Below are 18,374 nucleotides of genomic sequence, written 5' to 3'. Positions count from 1 at the left end.
TTGGACATGACTGAAAACAACAACAGCAAGTCCATGGAAGACAGTGAGCTTCTGATGTCTAATTCTAACCACCAGGTGATGGTATGTTAGGTATTCAGTAGGAACTAAATCTTTACAGCCTATAGAGATGTGTTACCCAGTTTCCTCCATTCCCTTGGTACATCCTTTTCTAAGGATGAAGCCTTTTGCAATTTCTGATGACAATGACTCGGTGCTGAATTGCCATCAGAAACCCTTCCATTTTCCCAAACAAATTTGCATGACTTGTCCATTTGTTTAATGCTTCTTTGTCCACATATTGTTGGTTGAGTTCATGCCGATGTCACCCATGGAGAGCCCTTTGATTCTGCCTTTGGATCCTGGCCATTTCAGAGGCTCCATCTGGAGGCAAACAACTTTCATTTCTGTTTGACAAATGCAACTACATGCATCTGCTGTCAGCCTTTACTAGTGGTCAGTGAAGTGATGTCTTCTTGTTCCCAAGTATTTCTGTAGAGTTTTTACTTGTTTATTATGTTTTCTAAAAATATCTGCTAGTTCTTTTCCTCCTTTTTAGTGAGAATTTGTTAATTTTGCTATAGCCACTTTGAGAAGAATGGAATCTGTGTTTTGTTAATATTTTATGTTTTTTTTTTCCAGGATGCTTTCCAAATCTCTTATGGTTCATTTTATTATCATCATCCATCATCCATTATCCTCTTTCAGCTCCTCCTTTTTTAAGTATAAAAAGAGAGACACAGTGGAACAGTTGATACAGAGCCATTTTCATAACCAGGAAGATGTAGGTTCAAATCTGTCCTCTGACCTTGGGCAAATCACTTAACCTCTTAGGACCCCAGGAAGCTCTAAGACAACCAGGTGACACCCACCTGCCTCTGTAGATGAAATTCCTCCCTGGAAATTCCCTATGCTAATGAAATCCCAGGCACAGTTTAAAAAATAGGTACTTCCCAGAATTTGACGCTCTGACTTTTCTTTCAGTTTGGAAGAACGGAAGTGATTGACAACACACTGAATCCGGACTTTGTACGCAAATTTATACTGGATTATTTCTTTGAGGAGAAGCAGAACATCAGATTCGATCTGTAAGTGTGAGAAATAGTTAGGTCTACTCTGCCTGCTGTTTCAGTGTCAGGAACAGCCTTCTGGGGTCTGTATATGGCTGTGTGTTCGTGTGAAATGTATGTATGTGTGAGTATGTGCGTTAAGGGAGAGATTGTGTGGGTGGGAAAGAAGAAAGCAAGGGACAGGCTAGCTAGTGGTCTTATTTGTGGGTAAGCTGGAGATCTCTCCACACTTCTCATCTCTTGGGGGTGTAACAAATGAAAAAGTCCAGAGACAGAGTTTCTGGGTAATTAATAATCAGGCTAGCTAATGAACAATAAATTGATGGTCAGTGGTTTCTCTTGGTAACCAAACACCCCTAATGGAGACACTGAATGATTTAAATATTTTTTTGAAAGGGATTGCCCCTGACAGGAGAAATCAACCCTGATTGGTGGACATTTAATGAGGATGTGGGCTTTATGGTGAGACTCAGGCACCTCCAGTCATCTGGATAAGGGAATCCAGACCACTCTGGTTGGTTTTATCTTTTGTGAGCTGGGTCACCCTAAATTCTAATGCAGGGTTACAAGGACAGGGCTGTTCTCCTTGGGACAAGAATTGTTTATATTCCCCCCTATACTGGTTGGGTGGGGTCTGGCCCAAGATTGAGGAGCATGTTTCCCAAGAGTTAGGGGTAATTTCATAGATCAGCCATGTCCTTCAGAGACTGACTGACCTATAGAGTCTGGGCCTTAAAATGAGATAATAAAAGAGAAATAAACCTGGATCCTAGTTTGATATCTGATAATTAATAGAGTACAAAATAATTTCTCTCAGAGTAGTATTAAAAGGAAGGTAGACTTTGCTGGAAGAGGACATTTTTGCTTGAGGACATCTGAGGTATCTTGGGGGAAAAGGCAGATAGTTTAAGTGTGGTTGCACAGACCTGTAGCCCTTTTTACCAGCAAGGCCGAATCTGATGGATCTCAGCTACAGAGTTCTGTACTTCAGTAGGGTCTAGACAGTGGGTTTCTCACACTAAACAGGTACCAGAATGATGACCTATCCTCCAGCAGCAAGGGGGCCACCAGGCTGCCTCAAGAGGGTTGCACAGAACCAGCACAAACCAGAAATGGATCAGGTCAAAGTTTCTCTGCCAGTTCGTAATGGGATTAGTCCACCATGAGTGGTGATTATACTTCCAGGCTAGGTGAGATACGGAAATCCAGTGAGAGAGAGAGGCAGAGAAAGTAGGGCAGGCCATGAGGACTGCATTGAGGGGCTGGCACTAATCAAGATAATGGAATAGCTGAAGAGGAACCTTTTGTCCTCTGAATACAAGGGGAGATATATATATGTGTATATTTGTATGCATGTATATATGTGTGTATACACATGTATGTCTATGTGTACATACATACTCATACATCCACATGTATACATATATGCACTCACCTATATGTGTGCATGTGTGCCTGTGCATATGTATATATACACTTGCATGTATACACATATATGTGTGCACATGTCTCTGTGTATATACATGTATGGATGTGTGCACATATGTGTATATATTATATATACATACACACATTTGTTATCATAGACCCTCTTGGTACTCTGACAAAGCCTATGAAATGTACAAAATGAAAAACATAGGATTATAAAGGAAACCAACTATATTGAAATACAATTATCAAAAAACATTTTAAAAAAGCTTTTGGTCCCCAGGTTAAGAATGCTTGTCCTAGTAGCACTAGAGAAGGGGGGAGGGGAGAGAGGTAGGGTATGCCTCTTAAGCTGTCTCTGCTCCTCTCTCCAACATTTTTATGGGAGTGAATTCAGATTATAATGGATAGGCAAGACAGCTAGAGATGAGGGTTAGAGCAATGCAGGCAAACAGGCTTTGGTGACAGTGAGAAATGTTATAAACTGATTATATTATGCATGAAGCTTATGAGACTCTAATCTTTTAAAGACCAACTGGCACCTCTCAGAGTCATTGTCTTGGACTAGATGCCTGGTTCCTTGGCCTGCAAGAGGATGGTAGAGGGAATGGGAGAATAGGGAGAGCCACCTCTCTGGAAAGTGAAGGGTATGGCTGTGTGACTCTGAGCAAATCACTTGACCTCTCTGTTTCTCTCAGGGCTCCTCTATAAGATCTTAAGTTTCAGAGCAGATGCCAATCTGCTCTGGTAGAAGAATGCCTCACTGAGGAAGTCACAATTCTGGTAAAAAATGAAAAAAAAAAGCTATTCTCAGGCCAAATATGATATGAATCTCTTATGAGGCTGGAAACGCATTAAGCTTTCTCAGGCATTGATATCATCCTCCATGGGAGTCAGAAAGACCTGAGTTCAAATCTGGCCTCAGGCACTTAACACAAAGACTAGCCGTGTGACCTTGGGCAAGTCACTTAACCCCAATTACCCTACCTTCTCCCCTCCAAAAAAAAAAGAATTAGACAACTGAACAACAGTGAATAAATATGTATATACACATATACATATATACATGCATGTGTGTACACACACACACACACACATGCATGCATGCATATCCGGGGTTTTCCAAAAGTCTTAGGGCAATTTTAAAGTATTTTAAGCTATCATAACTTAAATCTGCATTCAAACTTTTGAGATTTCCTAAGTATAGGGATTTTATATATAGAGACATGTGTGTGTCATATGTAAGGAATATACAGGGATATAGTGAATATGTAGGAATAGAGGGAATATATGTAGGGGATATATATGAAATATATTTGGAATATATAGGGGTATGTCTATACATAGAAATGTATAGGGAATATAAAAATATATAGAAATATATTAGAGAATATGTAGGTTATATAGAGAACATAAAGATGTAAGGGAATATGCATGCACATTCATGCACGCCCACATGCACATAACACACACATGCATGTGCACACAACACAATGTACACACGCAACACACATGTACACCCACACCAATCTACATATGTAACACATATGTATACATGCACACATGTATACATCCACAAACATTTCTATGCACATGTAATATATACATGCACACGCATATGCATACACACATGCATACATACTCCTGCCTCCTAGGTTCTCTTAAGCTCTCTCCTTTCCTGTGACTTTTCTGTGTCCTGGGCTTTTATTCTCTCCCTGTTCCCCAGCATTAAAGCAGGCTCTCATAGGGCTATATCGATGCCTGAGAAAGCTTAATGCATTTCCATCCTCCTAAGAGATTCACATCCTTTTGGCCTGAGGCTAACTGAGAACTGTCAAGTAGGTGTCCTGATGAGGTAGGAAGGTAGGCTTGTGGGGGGGACTTCTCAGAACCTCTGAAAGCACCCCACTTGGGTAGTGGGAGTAGTCGGGTACAGTGGAAAGGACACTGCCTCTGGGGCCAAAGGACCTGGTTTTGAATTCTTTCCCTGATATTACTGACTGTGTGACCTTACTGTGTGGCCTATTACTTATTTGTGACCTGTGTGACTCCTCATTTGTAAAATGAGAGTAGATGGCTTCTAAATGTATGATCTGATGTTTTTGGGGGATAGAGAGAGAACAAAGGTTAAAAGGGTAGAGAGAGGACTTTGGAGCCCAGAGGAGATCATTTAGAAGCAGATGAAGGGGGAGGTGGAAAACTGCCTACATGTAGAAATTTAAGACAAGAAGACTTGTATCAACCCATTGTCGATGTTTAACATTAAATCAGGAAAAAAAAAACCCACAACATTTTAACAGTGACATTTCAGAGAGAAAAACTGCCTGTGCCTGGTGAGAAGCTGATGACTGTTTCTTGATGGGTGCTCTCCAGGGCCAGGATCCAGCGTTTGGTTACAGAGAGAGATAGAGAAAGAGATTGGTTTCCTGGCATGTGACAGAGGGAGGGGATGCTCTCTCAAGTGTGTGAAGGAGGGAGTGCAGACTCCTGGAAAAAGATAGGGGTGTCTGGTTTGCTCTCATTATTCCAGGACTAGAAGCAAGCATTGGGACATTGAAGGGGCCAAAGGGAAAGATAGTATCCCAGTGGTCAAAATACCAACTTCATAGCAGGAGAGTTCCAAGTGTAGTCTTTGGTCTTTATATAAGGTGGCTACCTCCTTGAGTGATCTTCTGAGAGCAGAGCATGGCAAGGTTGACCTGGGCCTATCATCATTGCTCTTTCTTTGTCTGTGCCCCCCACAGGTATGACGTTGATTCTAAGAGCCCCGATCTCTCCAAACATGTAAGTATCAGGTTGCTTTTCTGGTTTCTGAAATGTTTATTGAATGCCAGGTCCACACCCTTTATCTTGGCATTCAAGGCCTTCCATGAGAAGGGAAAGGGAACATTTATTAAATACCTACAATGTGCCAAGCACTGTACTAAGTTTGTTGTTGTTGAATTGTTTCAGTTGTATAGGACTCTCCTTGACCCCCTTTGGGGTTTTCTTGGCAAAGATAGTAGAGTGGTTTGCCATTTCCTTGTTCAGCTCATTTTACAGATGAGGAAACTGAGGTGAACAGGGTTAAGAGACTTGCCCAGGGTCACTCAGTTAGCTGAGGCCAGATTTGAATTTATTAAGTAACAAGTATAGGGGTAGCTAGGTGGCACAGTGAATAAAGCATGGCCCTGGAATCAGAAGGACCTCAGTTCAAATATGGCTTCAGACACCTGACACACTAGCTGTGTGACCTTGGGAAGGTCCCTTAACCCCAATTGCCTTGCCTTCCCCCCTCAAACCCCGCCCCCAAACCCAAGTATTACTTCATTTGATCAGCACAACAACCATGGGAGGTGGGTGTCATTATAATCCCCATTTTACAGTTAGTTGTGGAAACTGAGGCAGACAGAGTTTAAGTGACTTAACTCAGAGTCATACAGTTAGGAAGTGTCTGAGGCTGAATTTGAATTCGTGTCTTCTTGACTCTAGGCCCCCGCTCTATCCACTGGGCCACCAAGTTTCCTAGGGTCCAGCTCACACGACTCCCTTTCATGTGACGGACACACAGCAGCCCAGGCAGACTACTTACCTTTCCTGAAACATTTCAAGAGTTTTCCTGCCCCTGCTTTGCTCAAACCATTATCCATACCTGGGACTCTCCTTTGTCTCATCCATAGACTCCTAGCCCCAAAACATCTCGACTAGTTGAAATTCTGCCCACCATTCAAAGCTCAGCTGTAATGACACCTCCTCCATGAAACCTTCATTGGTGTGGCTTCAAGGAGTGTCATTTGTCTCTTTTTATACCCCTAGTGCCTGGCACATGGTAGGTGCTTGATAAATGTGATTATTAATTATGATTATTGATTACTTGGTGCATATCTTCGGTCACAGCCCCTGTCCAAAGTGACTTCTCCCTTGTACTTCTACTTGTACTGCACCAATCTTGTCCCACTTTGTGGGAGATGACATGTAAAGCATTCAGCAAATCTTTATTTTTTGAATAATATTTTATTTCCTCCACACTCAGCAAATCTGAAAGCCAGAAATATGTTGGAGCTAGCTTGTGCTGGTTGGTGAGAGCCAAGTGTTCAATTTTGAATGTTAGCATCAAAAATAGGCAAATGCTACAAAACAGGCCTGGGTTTATTATTTTGTTGATTGTCTAGACTTAAGAAAAGTGATGGAGAAAATGTTAATAATGCAAATTTAATGTAAAAATGTGTCATGCATAGATTTTTTTTGCAATAAGCTATTAAATATTTACCAGTACACTGCTCCTTAAGGTACTATATAAATGTTAGCTATTATTACTATATTGTAGCTATTTATTTATGTCTTATCCACCCTACTAGACTAGGTTAAACTCACTGAGGCAGGGACCATGTCTCACCTGGTAGCTGAGTGTGCTTATACAAAGAGTCATCAATTTCTTATCAGGCACAAACATTTCTACTCTCCAAAATATTACTGTTAAAATGTTGTGGGTTAGGGGCAGCTAGGTGACACAGTGGATACCGGCTCTGGAGATAGGAGGTGAGTTCAAATTAAGCCTTAGACATGTACTAGTAGTGTAACCTTGGGCAAGTCACTTAACCCTGATTACCTAAAAAAAAAGAGAGTATAAAAATGTTGTGGGTTTTTTCCTTCTGATTTAAGATATTTAGATAGATTAGATAGAAATTTAATAAATATTATAATAAGGGGTAGCTAGGTGGTACAGTGGATAGAGACATCTTCATGAATTCAAATTTTGCTTCAGACACTAGCTGTGTGACCCTGGGCAAGTCACTTCACCCTGTTTACCTCAGTTTCCTCATCTGTCAAATGAGCTAGAGAAGGATATGGCAAACCTTTCCAGTATCTTTGCCAAGAAAACCCCAGATGGGGTCATCGAAGAGTTAGACATAACTGAAAAATGACTAAACAACAAATAAATCTACAAGGGGATGATGTGAGCCTTCTTGACTATCTTTTTTTTTTCTTTTTGGAGTGGGGAGGGCAGGGCAATTGGTGTTAAATGACTTGCCCAAGGTTGCATGGCTAGTAAGTGTTAAGTGTCTGAGGCCGGATTTGAACTCAGGTCCTCCTGACTTCAGGGCCGGTGCTCTATTCATTGCACCATCTAGCTGCCTCTCTTGACTTTCTTGACCTGAATTTCTACATCTAGGCAGTTCCCCACCTACCCCCTTCATCAGCCTCTAAATGATTCCTCTAGGATCCCAAGCCTCCACTTTCCTCTCCCTTAGCCTTCATCACTAGGTCACCTAGTCTGATGTATTAACTGGCCTGGGTTCTAATGTCAGTCCTGCCATTTACATACTATGTGGCCTTGGTAAAGTGCTTCCCCTTGGGAGCCTCTGTCCAGTTTCTCCCTTGTAAAGTGAGCACCAGATGACCAGTGGAAAGAAAACTGGCTTTGGAATCAGAGTGTCTTGGTTTGAATCTTGCCTCTGATATTGGCTGTGCTAAGTCATTTACTCTCTCTTGGACTCAGTTTCCCTATGGGACTTGAGCTAGATGGCCTATAAGGGACCTTCAATAAAGTTCTTAAATATAGGATATCTTCTACACAGAATGTCTTTCTACACATAACAGTAGAGGTAGCTAGCTCTAGCACCAGACCTGGAGTCAGGAGGACCTGATTTAAAATCCAGCCTCAGACACTTACTAGCTGTGTGACCCTTGGGCAAGTCATATAACCCTGTTTGCTTCAGTTTCCTCACCTGTAAAATGAGGTGGAGAAGGAAATGATAAATCACTCTAGTATCTTTGCCAAGAAAATCCCATATTGGGTCACGAAGAGTCAGATATGACTGAAATGACTGAACAACAGCACATCACAACATGATTCATGCACATGAAATCAGAGAATTATAGAACTAAAAGGCACCGTTGGCCATGAACTAGCATCCCAGAAGGGGCTGGAGCTGAGGTCTGGGGATACAGCTGGCATGAGGATGACAACTGACTCTTTCTGTGTCCTTATAGGATTTCCTGGGCCAGGCCTTCTGCACTCTGGGAGAGATTGTGGGGTCCCCTGGGAGTCGCCTGGAGAAGCCGCTCACGTAAGTGTGTGGGGAGGGAACACTGGGCAGGAATGGGTGGCATGTCTAGATTAACACACTGTGAATGGCTCTTTTGCCCAGCATGGTTCCTTTTACAAAGCAGGCATTCAATAAATGTTTGAGTTCTATTTTGGTTTGTTAGTAAGTTTAGTTGGGGTGATCATGAACTTATTGGGTATTTAGGTGACGTTTAATCACTGCAGGTGTTCTGACCACCAGCACTTCTTATGGTCCTTTACAGAGCCTTAAAGATAACCAGATACCCAGACACTCCTCAGATAACCAGACTCACCAAGGGGTAGTACTAAAAACTATTTATGTTGAGGGTCAAGGTGGGGAAGGTGGCATTAGCTATAGACTCCCTCTACAACTGTCCCTCCTAGAATGAATGAATGAATGAATAAGCATTTAAGTGCTTACTATGTGCCAAGTACTTTACTAAGAATAAAGGATACAAATAGAAAAAAAGAGACAGCCCCAGCTCTTAGGGAGATTAGATGCTCTAATCTGGGGAGACAGTACATAAAAGAAAGTTCAGTCAAAGGACAGATGGAAAGGCCTGGGTTTCCTTAGGGCACAATGATTGACAAGCCCTAGAGGTCCTTAGGTTACTTAAGTAGTTAAGTGACCTGAGTTACTTATCAGTGCTGGGATATCACACAGCATAGATGGTAAGGACTGGAGGATCTTGGGAGTCATTGGCAGTGCAAATGGAGAAGCCTTGTAGCCCTCCTTCTTATCAGAAAAAAAAATGGATTTCTTGGTTTCCATCTCATCTAAGCCCTATGAGAATCAAGACATTAAATCTCTAAGGGAGATCCTAAGAGGAGAAGCGGGAAAGCAAAGGGTTAGGGCCATACAGATTCCTGGACTGTCTAGGACTGGGGAAAAGGTTGGGGGAGTGGAGTACAGTCCAATGGTGGTGGTTCTGCTGTCCACCCGGCTATCCCAGATTGGTTCTGGACCAGGAGAGAGGTTGAGGGGAGCAGAGTTTTCCCCATGGGTGAAAGCCCAGAGCTGGAGGGGGGCAGACCTTCTTGTTCTTTCCCTCAGGTATGCTCTGGGATACATACATTAGCCAATCCATCAATCAATAAGCATTTACTAAGTGTGCTAGGTACTATGTATCCTAAATAAGCAGAAAACAAAGACAAGTGAAAAAAATGCTTGCCCTCCAGGATCTTACAATCTAATGCAGAGGTAAAATATATACATATACAGAAACAGTTATCCCTTCCACATTGCAGGGGTTAGAGGTGTAGTACCCACTGTGATCTAGAAAATCTGCATAAATTTTTTGGCACTTCCTTTGTACCGGAGAATTATTATTAAAAGATTATTTTTACTAAAATTATAAGATTAGAGCACCAGCCCTGGAGTCGGGAGTTCAAATCTGGCCTCAGATACTTAACACTTACTAGCCATGTGACCTTGGGCAAGTCACTTAATCCCAATTGTCCTCCCTTCCCCTCTTCAAAAAGCAAAAAAACAAAAATAAATTAAAATATTATTATTTATTTTTATTATATTTTACATTTATATATTATATATAACATATTTATACAAATATTAATACATTGTATATTTACATAATATATATTTTCTTTATAATTATTTTATTAAAATTAAAAGTATTAAAAGATAAATTATGTTAACATCATACCATACATACACATACGTAAACTTTTTCTGTATCCTCTGTGGCTTCCACAAAACTCCCCCCAAATTCCCATTTAATTTCTTATGCTGACCCTTAATATATCAAAACCAAGATGGGGAAAGTTGAAATGTGGAGGGGATAATTGTAGGGATATACTAAATGGATAACAAGGTAGTTTGGGGAGGGGACACACTAGCAAGGGATGGGGATTAATTCCCCATACTCCATCTCTGGATAACCTTCAGCATCACTGGGCTAAAGCTTGAGAGCAGAATTGAGGTCCACTTTAGCCCACCGCTCCACCCTCCTCTAGATTCCAGCTTCCTTCTAATTTTCCCTTGTTATTCCCCTTTCCCAAGGGCCTTTCCTCTCTTGATTTAGCAATCTAGCCCTAGATCCCCAATAAGCCCTTGAGTGCTGCCATGTTTCCTACCAAACAAGAATTGGGAAAAGAATAGACTTTATAGCTTCCAAAAGTTTCCAGGTGTATTGTCCATCAGACTTTATATCTATGACCCTAAACTGGTATTTACCCAGGACCATGACTCCAACACTCCGGCCACTGTAATGTGAGGGGATGTAAAAGAAATATAAGACACAGATCCTTGTCTAAGAATGTTTAGTTTAATGAGAAAGGCAAAACTAAAGGAGAGGAGAAAAAAAAGAAAGAAATGTGCATGATAATTTTGTTGTATATTTGAAAGGAACAGCAAATTGTGATTAATAGATTTGCAGTTTTATGTACAATCATCTTTTTTTCTCGTACTATGTTATAGAAATGTTTGTTTTAGTCTATAAATATATGTTAATGTAATAAAAAGGGAGAAAAACCGAAGCAGAGGTACATAAAGAAGGAACAGATAGCATATGACAAGGTTCTGCTAGCAACAGGAAAGAGGGGAGAGAAAAGCTTGGGAAATAGCAGCCAGGGAAGGTTTCATGGAGGGTCTGGGGTTTCCCCTGGCTTCTGAACAATCATAGATCATAGGTCCAGTCCTGGAGCACACCTTAGAAATCACCTAGTTAGAAAGTATATGCTCATATATGTACGTATGTACACATATGTGTATGCATGTGTATATGTGTATGTGTGTATGTATCTATCTATATATAAATATAGCCACACTTAATTGGGAAAAAGGAACAAAGTAAAAAGTGCACAGCAGAGAACAAAAGAAGGAAGCAAAGAAAAGATGGACAGCTCTCAACACAACAAGTAGTATTTATTACATAGGGTTTCTGAAATAGAAATTGATTGCTATACATTTTGAATCCTCTCTTACATTCTGCTGTGCTCATGATATTTTTTCATTTCTTATTTTGTATTTAAGTTTATAATATGTTTCTTTTCTTATTGTGTATTTTTTTTAAAAAGAAAAGAAAAAGAAATCACCTAGTTTAACCCTCTGATTTTATAAACAAGGAAATTTAAGTCCAGAAAAGCGTAGTCATTTACTGAAGGTCACACAGCAAATGGCATAACCTGGATTTGGGGCCTGTTCTCTAAGCCAAATTCCATGGTCTTTATAATAGACGAGGCTGTCTCATATGCTGGAAAGTAAATGTAGTTTTAGTCTCTTCTCATCTTCCAGCCCCTTCCTCCCTGCCCCAGAGGCATTAAAGAGAGGGGGGAGGGAAATAGGGTGGAAGAGAAAAGAGAGGAAGAGAATACAAGGGATGACTGACAGTTCCTTAGTCAGAATAATAGGCTGCCTTCCCAACCATGTCAGGAGTGGGGAGCTGTAGGTGGTAGGGGTGGGGAGTAGGTGATAGGATTGGGGAAAGCTGTATTTCTCTAGGGGAGTGGAAGGGCAAGCCAGTTGGGGGTGGGCTCCTGGGAGTGTCTGGTCACCTACTGGGAAATTTCAGCTTCCTCTGTGCCACCCAGCTGGTGGTAGAAACGTGGGTGGCATCTGTGTTTTTGTCTGAGTGTGGGGGCGGCAGTTTCTAGGTCACTTGTCTGCCTAGAGAAACAGGCCTGATGGACAGAAAGACCCAGGAAGGTCAGAAAGGGCTTCTTCTAAACTCTGATTTCCTCTAAGACAGGTGAAGTTATTCCTTTGAAGGACAGAGGCCTCTCTGATCCATATCTCCAGCTGATCTTCTCCAGAGGGGCCTGGTGGGGGTGGAGAACATTGTTTATTCCATTTGTCATTGAGGGTTTGGGGGATCTTTGAGAAGCTGGATGCCTGCAGATCCATAGTAAGAAAGGGAGGGGGGCAGGGAGATTGGATAGAAGCTGGATGACCTGGTGTCAACATAATGCAATGAGAAGAGCCCTGGGTTTGGGAATCTAATGGCTTAGTCCTGGGCCTGCTGATAGCTAGCTGATAAGTGGTTTTAGGCAAGTGATTTCCTCTTTCTTTTATATATATATATATATATATATATATATATATATATTTTTTTTTTTTTTTTGAAGGGGGGAAGGCAGGGCAATTGGGGTTAAGTGACTTGTCCAAGGTCACATGGTTAGTATGGGTTAAGTGTCTGAGGCCTAATTTGAGTCAGTTCTCCTTACTCCAGGACTGGTACTCTATTCACTGAGCCACCTAGCGGTCCCAATTTCCTCTTTCTTGGCCTTATTTTCCTCATCTGTAAAATGAAAGGTTTGAATTAGGTGATTTCTAACATCTCCTATTCTTTGGTTCTGTGACTTCATCATTCCATTCCTACTGAGGTGCCCAGGCCCATGCTACAAGAGAAATAGATGATGTATAATGTATTTCAGAGCTGGAAAAGACATAAAGATACTGTCTAGTCAAATGATCTCATTTTACAAAGATCAGAGTAGGGAAATGATCTTCTCAAGGTCTATGGGCTGACTCATTGGACAGATGTACACAATTCTGCTCAAGCGGGGAGTCAGATCCCTGTTTCCTTTCTTTGTTATCCCAACCAGTTGGCATGTCTTCTTCCCTGTTGATCGTGGTGCTTTTCTTTTAGAGAGATAAACCATTTATTAAGCACTTACTAAGTTTCAGACGCTGTACTAAGGCACTGAAGATACAAATACAAGGAAGTAATATAGTTCCTGCCTTCAAGGAGCTTATATTTGAGCAGGGGGAGATAGTACAAAGAGGTGCTGGAAAACTGGGAGAGGGGGAACAAATGGGGCTATGTTGAGAAGGGTGCAGGATGTGGGGTGGAGGCCTGAGCTCTGCCAAGAAAAGGCAAAAAACTCATTTGTCAGAGCTGTGGAAATCAGAGGGAGAACCGTCCATTTTTTATTTATGGAATGCCTTCTACATTTTTGGTGATTACATTTCTTACCTCCTTTTTTAGACTGTGAAGTTCTTAAAAGCAGGTTCTGTATATTTCTTTTATCTCTTCCCAGTGCTTTAAACATAGTGGGAAAGCAATAGATGTTGGATGAATGAATAGAAACAGTACCAAAATATATGGTGTAGACCAATGGTGTCAAACTCAAATAGAAACAGGACCACTAAATCATACATAAGGATCTCTAAAGGCCCCATATTGACTTAGAAAACCACATATTACCATTATCTATGTCCTATTGTATTTTTATTTATTTTGTTAAATATTTTCCAGTTATATTTTAATTTAAATTACATTCATGGGGCAACTAAGCTAATTTGAACTTGAATTCAAATCAGGCCTCAGACACTAACTGTGTGAACCTAGACAAGTCACTTAACCTCAGTTTGCCTCAGTTTCCTCATTTGTAAAGTGAAAATAACAATATATTAAAAAAAATTTTGTGATTCTGTAGTGATACTGGAGAAGACAGTGGTGCCATTAGTAGAAATGAGGCAATTGGGATGGTTTTAGAGGAAAGATCAACTGGAGTTGAGAAATATTGAGTCTGGTGTGGATAATGGCAACACTCCCCTGACCAGATTGTGAAGATAAAAGAACATAACATATGGAAAGTGTTATAAAAACTTTAAAGTGCTATATAAATGCTTTTGTTGCTCAGTTGTTTCTGTTACGCCTGACTCTTTGTGACCCCATTTGGGGTTTTCTCAGCAAAGATACTGGAGTGCTTTGCCATTTTTTCTACAGCTCATTTTACAGATGAGGAAACTGAGGCAAGCAGGGTTAAGTGACTTGCCCCGGGTCACACAGCTAGTAAGTGTCTGAAGTCACACTTGAACTCAGGAAGATGAGTCTTCCCGACTCCAGGCCTGCTGTGCTACCCACTACACCACCCAGTGGCCCATGTAATTACTATGTCGTTATTATTATCCTCCAAGGGTTCTTGTGAGGCTCAAATGGGATAGTGGTTATAAAGCGCTGAGGACAGTGCCTGGTACAGAGTAAGCAGGCTGTACATGTCAGCCATTGTAATTGTTGTCTGGTTTACTTGGGAGGATACAGCCTCCGTTTAGGACTTAAGCAGCCCCGGTCCCAGGGAGCCCCACATTCCCTATGAAGCAAGGGCTGGCAAGAGAACTGGGGGAGGAGACCTTATAGCATGTGAGAGCTGTATAGGCAGACTTCAGTCCATGGATCGTAGCTGTTCTTAGCTGGAACTACTTTTCTGACCCCACGACCACTGTAATGTGAGGAGATGGAGGGAGGGGGGCATAAAAGAAATATCAGAAGAGCCCTTGTCCCCAAGAAGCTTTTAGTTTAATGAGGAAGGCAATGCTAAAGCAAGTGACACATGAAACAAAGGGAAGAGACTGGTTTTAAGAGCAAGAGGACAGAGAAGGACGAGCATGGCATGGAAAGGCGTGGGAAAGGGCTGCATGCTGGAGGCCTCTGGTATGGACAGAAGTGCCAAGACCAGTCAGGAAGGGGACAGGCCTGCTCAGCCTTCTGCTTCTCACTCTCTTTGCCTTGCTGTCTCTTTCTCTGTTTGTCTCCATGTCTCTGTCTGTCTGTCTTTCTCCACCAGGATAGGAACATTCAGCTTGAATGCCAGGACTGGCAAACACATTCCAGCAGTGTCAAATGGGTAAGGTCAAAGGCTCCTTCTTCTCCTGGAATTGATGTCTGCCTTACAGAATCCTGGAGAGGCCAAGATATGAATCCATGATGTGATCACATGCAGATCCAGGCTTGGTCAGGGGTTTAGAGTTGGTCCCTGCCCCAAGACACCTACTGAGGAATGGCTCAAGGGCTCTATATAAATTGTAGATGGAAAATTTCCTAGAGCCCCTGTTCTCAAATAGGTACCCCTGAAGGGGTGTATAAGGCCAAAGCTATATTCATAATCATGCTAAGATGTTTTAATTTCCCATATGGTAAGTACCAATATATAAAACACACCTAAGTGAAAGCTCTATGTGGGATTCTTCAATAATTTTGGGGAGGAGTAATTGGGGTTAAGTGACTTGCCCAGGGACACACAGCTAATAAGTATCCGAGGTCACATTTGAACTCAGATCCTCTAGACTCCAGGACCAATGCTCTATCCACTGCACCACTTAACTGCCTTGGTTCTTCAATAATCTTTAAAGGGGTCCCAAACCAAACAGTTTGAGAACTGCTATCCTAAAGTAAACTCTGGATTAAGAAGATTGAACTTTAGGCTCAGGTCAAAAATATTAGATCCTGCCCATGAGTATTCAAAGTCAGGGAGCCCTGGGCCACAGATAAGAACCTGGGTTACAGTTTACTTTCTCCTCACTATTCACCATCCCAAGAGTGACCATCCCAGTCACCCCATCTGTAACTGCTCTCCCTCTCTGGTGGGAAATAGTATGGTCTGAATAACTCTGAGGTCAAAGGTGCTTTAATGTTTGGTGTTTATGGGGGGCAGGGAAGACAATGGGGCAATGTCAACTGGGGACCTCCACTAAAGTCTTTCTCCAGTACTGTACCATGACTTGGATGCAATGCTTCGTTCAGGGTTCTGTCGGGGTAAGCTGTAGTAGGTCTTAAGAACCTGCAAAGACTTTGAATATGGAGCAGGTGATGGTCTATAGGGTGATCCTTTGAAGGCCAGCCTAGCTATTATGGTAGGGTTTCATCACAAGGGTGTTGGCCTTCACCAAGTGAAGGAAGACCTAATAAGGAGTTGTAGTCTGCCTGGATGTAGGTATCTCAATGGAACTATGGAAATTATATGTACATGGAAGGGCTAATTGGCCTGCAGGGTATTTTTCCCTTCAGAAGTGATCTTTGGATGAAAAGTATGAGAATCACTGACTTTATGAATCAGCACGAGATCCTTGTTCAGGCAGCCCTCCCTGGTTTGGCTCTGAAGAAAGAGGGGGAGGTGAGGTAGGGAAATACAGTTAGTTCTGAGGTGGGAAAGAAAGTCAACTCTAGGTTTAGGGGTAATTTGTCTGTGAGTAGTAGCTTCTAGGCAGGTAGGTGGCACAGTAGATGGAACACAGGGCCTGGAGTCAGAAAGACCTGAATTCAAATCTGGCCTTAAACACTTACTAGATGTATGATCTTGGACAAGTCACTTTACCCTATTTGCCTCAGTTTCCTCATCTATAAAATTAGTTGGAGAAGGAAATAGCAAAGCATTCCAGTATCTTTGACAAGAAAACCCCCAAACTGGGTCACAAAGAGTCAGATACAACTGAAATAATTTTTTATCATGACTGAATAACAACAAAAGTCACTTCTAAAAGGCAATATAGCACAGTGGGGAGAGAGGGTTGAATTTCGAGGCAGGAAGCCCTGAGGTCAAATTCTGACCATCATTTATATCACTTAACATCTCTGTACCATAGACAATCCTTTGGGTTCCTCAGTACTAGACGGGCTATTCTGTTGCTTCTGGCAGGGGAGATTTCTGAACTGAGGAAATCCCAGCTCTGGGGTGTATTGACTCCCCTCTGGTTTACACATTTCCTGAATGTTCCAGGATGGTCCTTTCTGTAGGAATGAGGCTGGTCTGAGGACAGTGCTGGGGTTGAGGAAGGGGAGGGATGGGAAATGAAGGGGCTGCCTTGGTTGTGGGTGTTCATAGTGGCTCTTTCCCTTTTCCAGAGGTGTCCCGGGGAAGAAATGTGGTACCATTATCTTGTCAGTGGAGGAGCTGAGCAACTGCCGGGTGAGTGATGTAGGGGGAGTGGAGATCCCTCTGGGCCAGCTGACTCCAGAGAAGGTTGAATGAGGCCAGGTGGGCCTTCCATGGAGCAGCAAGGCCACAAGGGTTCTTCATTCCAACCTGGACTGTCTTTCACATTTCCTGAAACAGAATTTGTCCAAGCTGTCAACAAACACAGGCCTTTTCTGTCTTAACATCTGGCCAATGAAGAGTTTCTTGGTGGGGTGGGAGGGCAGCCTCCTAGAGGGCAGGGAACAATGCCTTCATTAACATTTTTTCTCCTCCCTCTCAATGCCTAACATTGGATTCCGCAATATCAATGTCAATCAATGAACCAGCAATTATTAAACACCTATGATTGTGATAGATGCTGGGATACAAAGACAAAAAAAGAAATAACAAAATTATAAATTATGTCTATTATATATACATAATTATAAAAATAAATAAAAATGAAATCTGTCCTTTAGGAATGTACATTCTTGCTTAATAAATGTTTGTTTGTTTGTTTGTTTTTAATCTCACACATAACTTCCAGGATAGGAGACTTTGAATTTGGAGAAACTGAAATGTTTTCACTCATGTGTTGTGTGTGTGTTTGGGTGGAAACATTCTCTCTTTCTATACAGTCTTTTAATCTAGCATAAGCCATGCAGACAGGAGACAGTAACAAAGGGTGGGGAACTTTCGGCCTAGAGGACACCTATGTCCTCTAGGTCCTCCAATGTGGCCCTTTGATCAACTTGAAATTTGAATTCTGTCAAAGGGCAGCACTTGAGGACCTAGAGGGCCACATATGGCCTCGAGGATGCAGGTTCCCCAGCCCTGGAATAGATAAAGGTTTCAGGGCAGATTGGCCAGGAAAAGGCTCTGCAGAACGATCTTGATTTTATCTTATGGAACTGGGACTCCATGATTGATAGAGGAGAGGTGGGAGGGTTAACATGGGTGGGATAGTAGAAGTAGATTGAACTTGGAAACTGGGATTTCCAGGGAGTGGTTTCAACTCATTGATAACTGGTAACAGCAGAATGAATGAAGGATGCGTAGGAGAGGGAAGAGGAAGTAACCAGACAGTCTATAGGCTTCCAACCTTTGCTTTGGAGAAGTAAATGGAGTCAGGATATTTGCATGCAAATCCCAGCTCTGAGTAGCAGTGTGACTGGTGCCCTCTGTTTCCTTTTCTG

General features: G+C 42.0%; 1 protein-coding gene across 3 annotated transcripts in view; it reads left to right on the top strand.

The window, feature by feature from the left end:
* Positions 1 to 18,374, top strand: part of CPNE5 (copine 5) — a 220,112-nt gene that overhangs the window by 84,318 nt on the left and 117,420 nt on the right. For 2 of the 3 annotated variants that reach the window (XM_069073577.1, XM_069073579.1), the window contains exons 4-8: positions 982 to 1,085; positions 5,240 to 5,279; positions 8,469 to 8,545; positions 15,073 to 15,132; positions 17,127 to 17,190. In XM_069073577.1, the coding sequence (XP_068929678.1) occupies positions 982 to 1,085; positions 5,240 to 5,279; positions 8,469 to 8,545; positions 15,073 to 15,132; positions 17,127 to 17,190 (345 nt within the window). The remainder of the gene's footprint in view (positions 1 to 981; positions 1,086 to 5,239; positions 5,280 to 8,468; positions 8,546 to 15,072; positions 15,133 to 17,126; positions 17,191 to 18,374) is intronic. The other variant, XM_069073578.1, reaches the window with a different exon arrangement.

The sequence above is a fragment of the Petaurus breviceps genome, unplaced genomic scaffold, assembly GCF_028583685.1.
Source record: "Petaurus breviceps papuanus isolate PSGF00001 unplaced genomic scaffold, PetGlider_PUasm1.0 90865, whole genome shotgun sequence".
In the NCBI taxonomy this organism is placed as follows: domain Eukaryota; kingdom Metazoa; phylum Chordata; class Mammalia; order Diprotodontia; family Petauridae; genus Petaurus; species Petaurus breviceps.
Note: the sequence above shows the minus strand (reverse complement) of the source record. Positions and strands in the feature narration are given on the sequence as shown.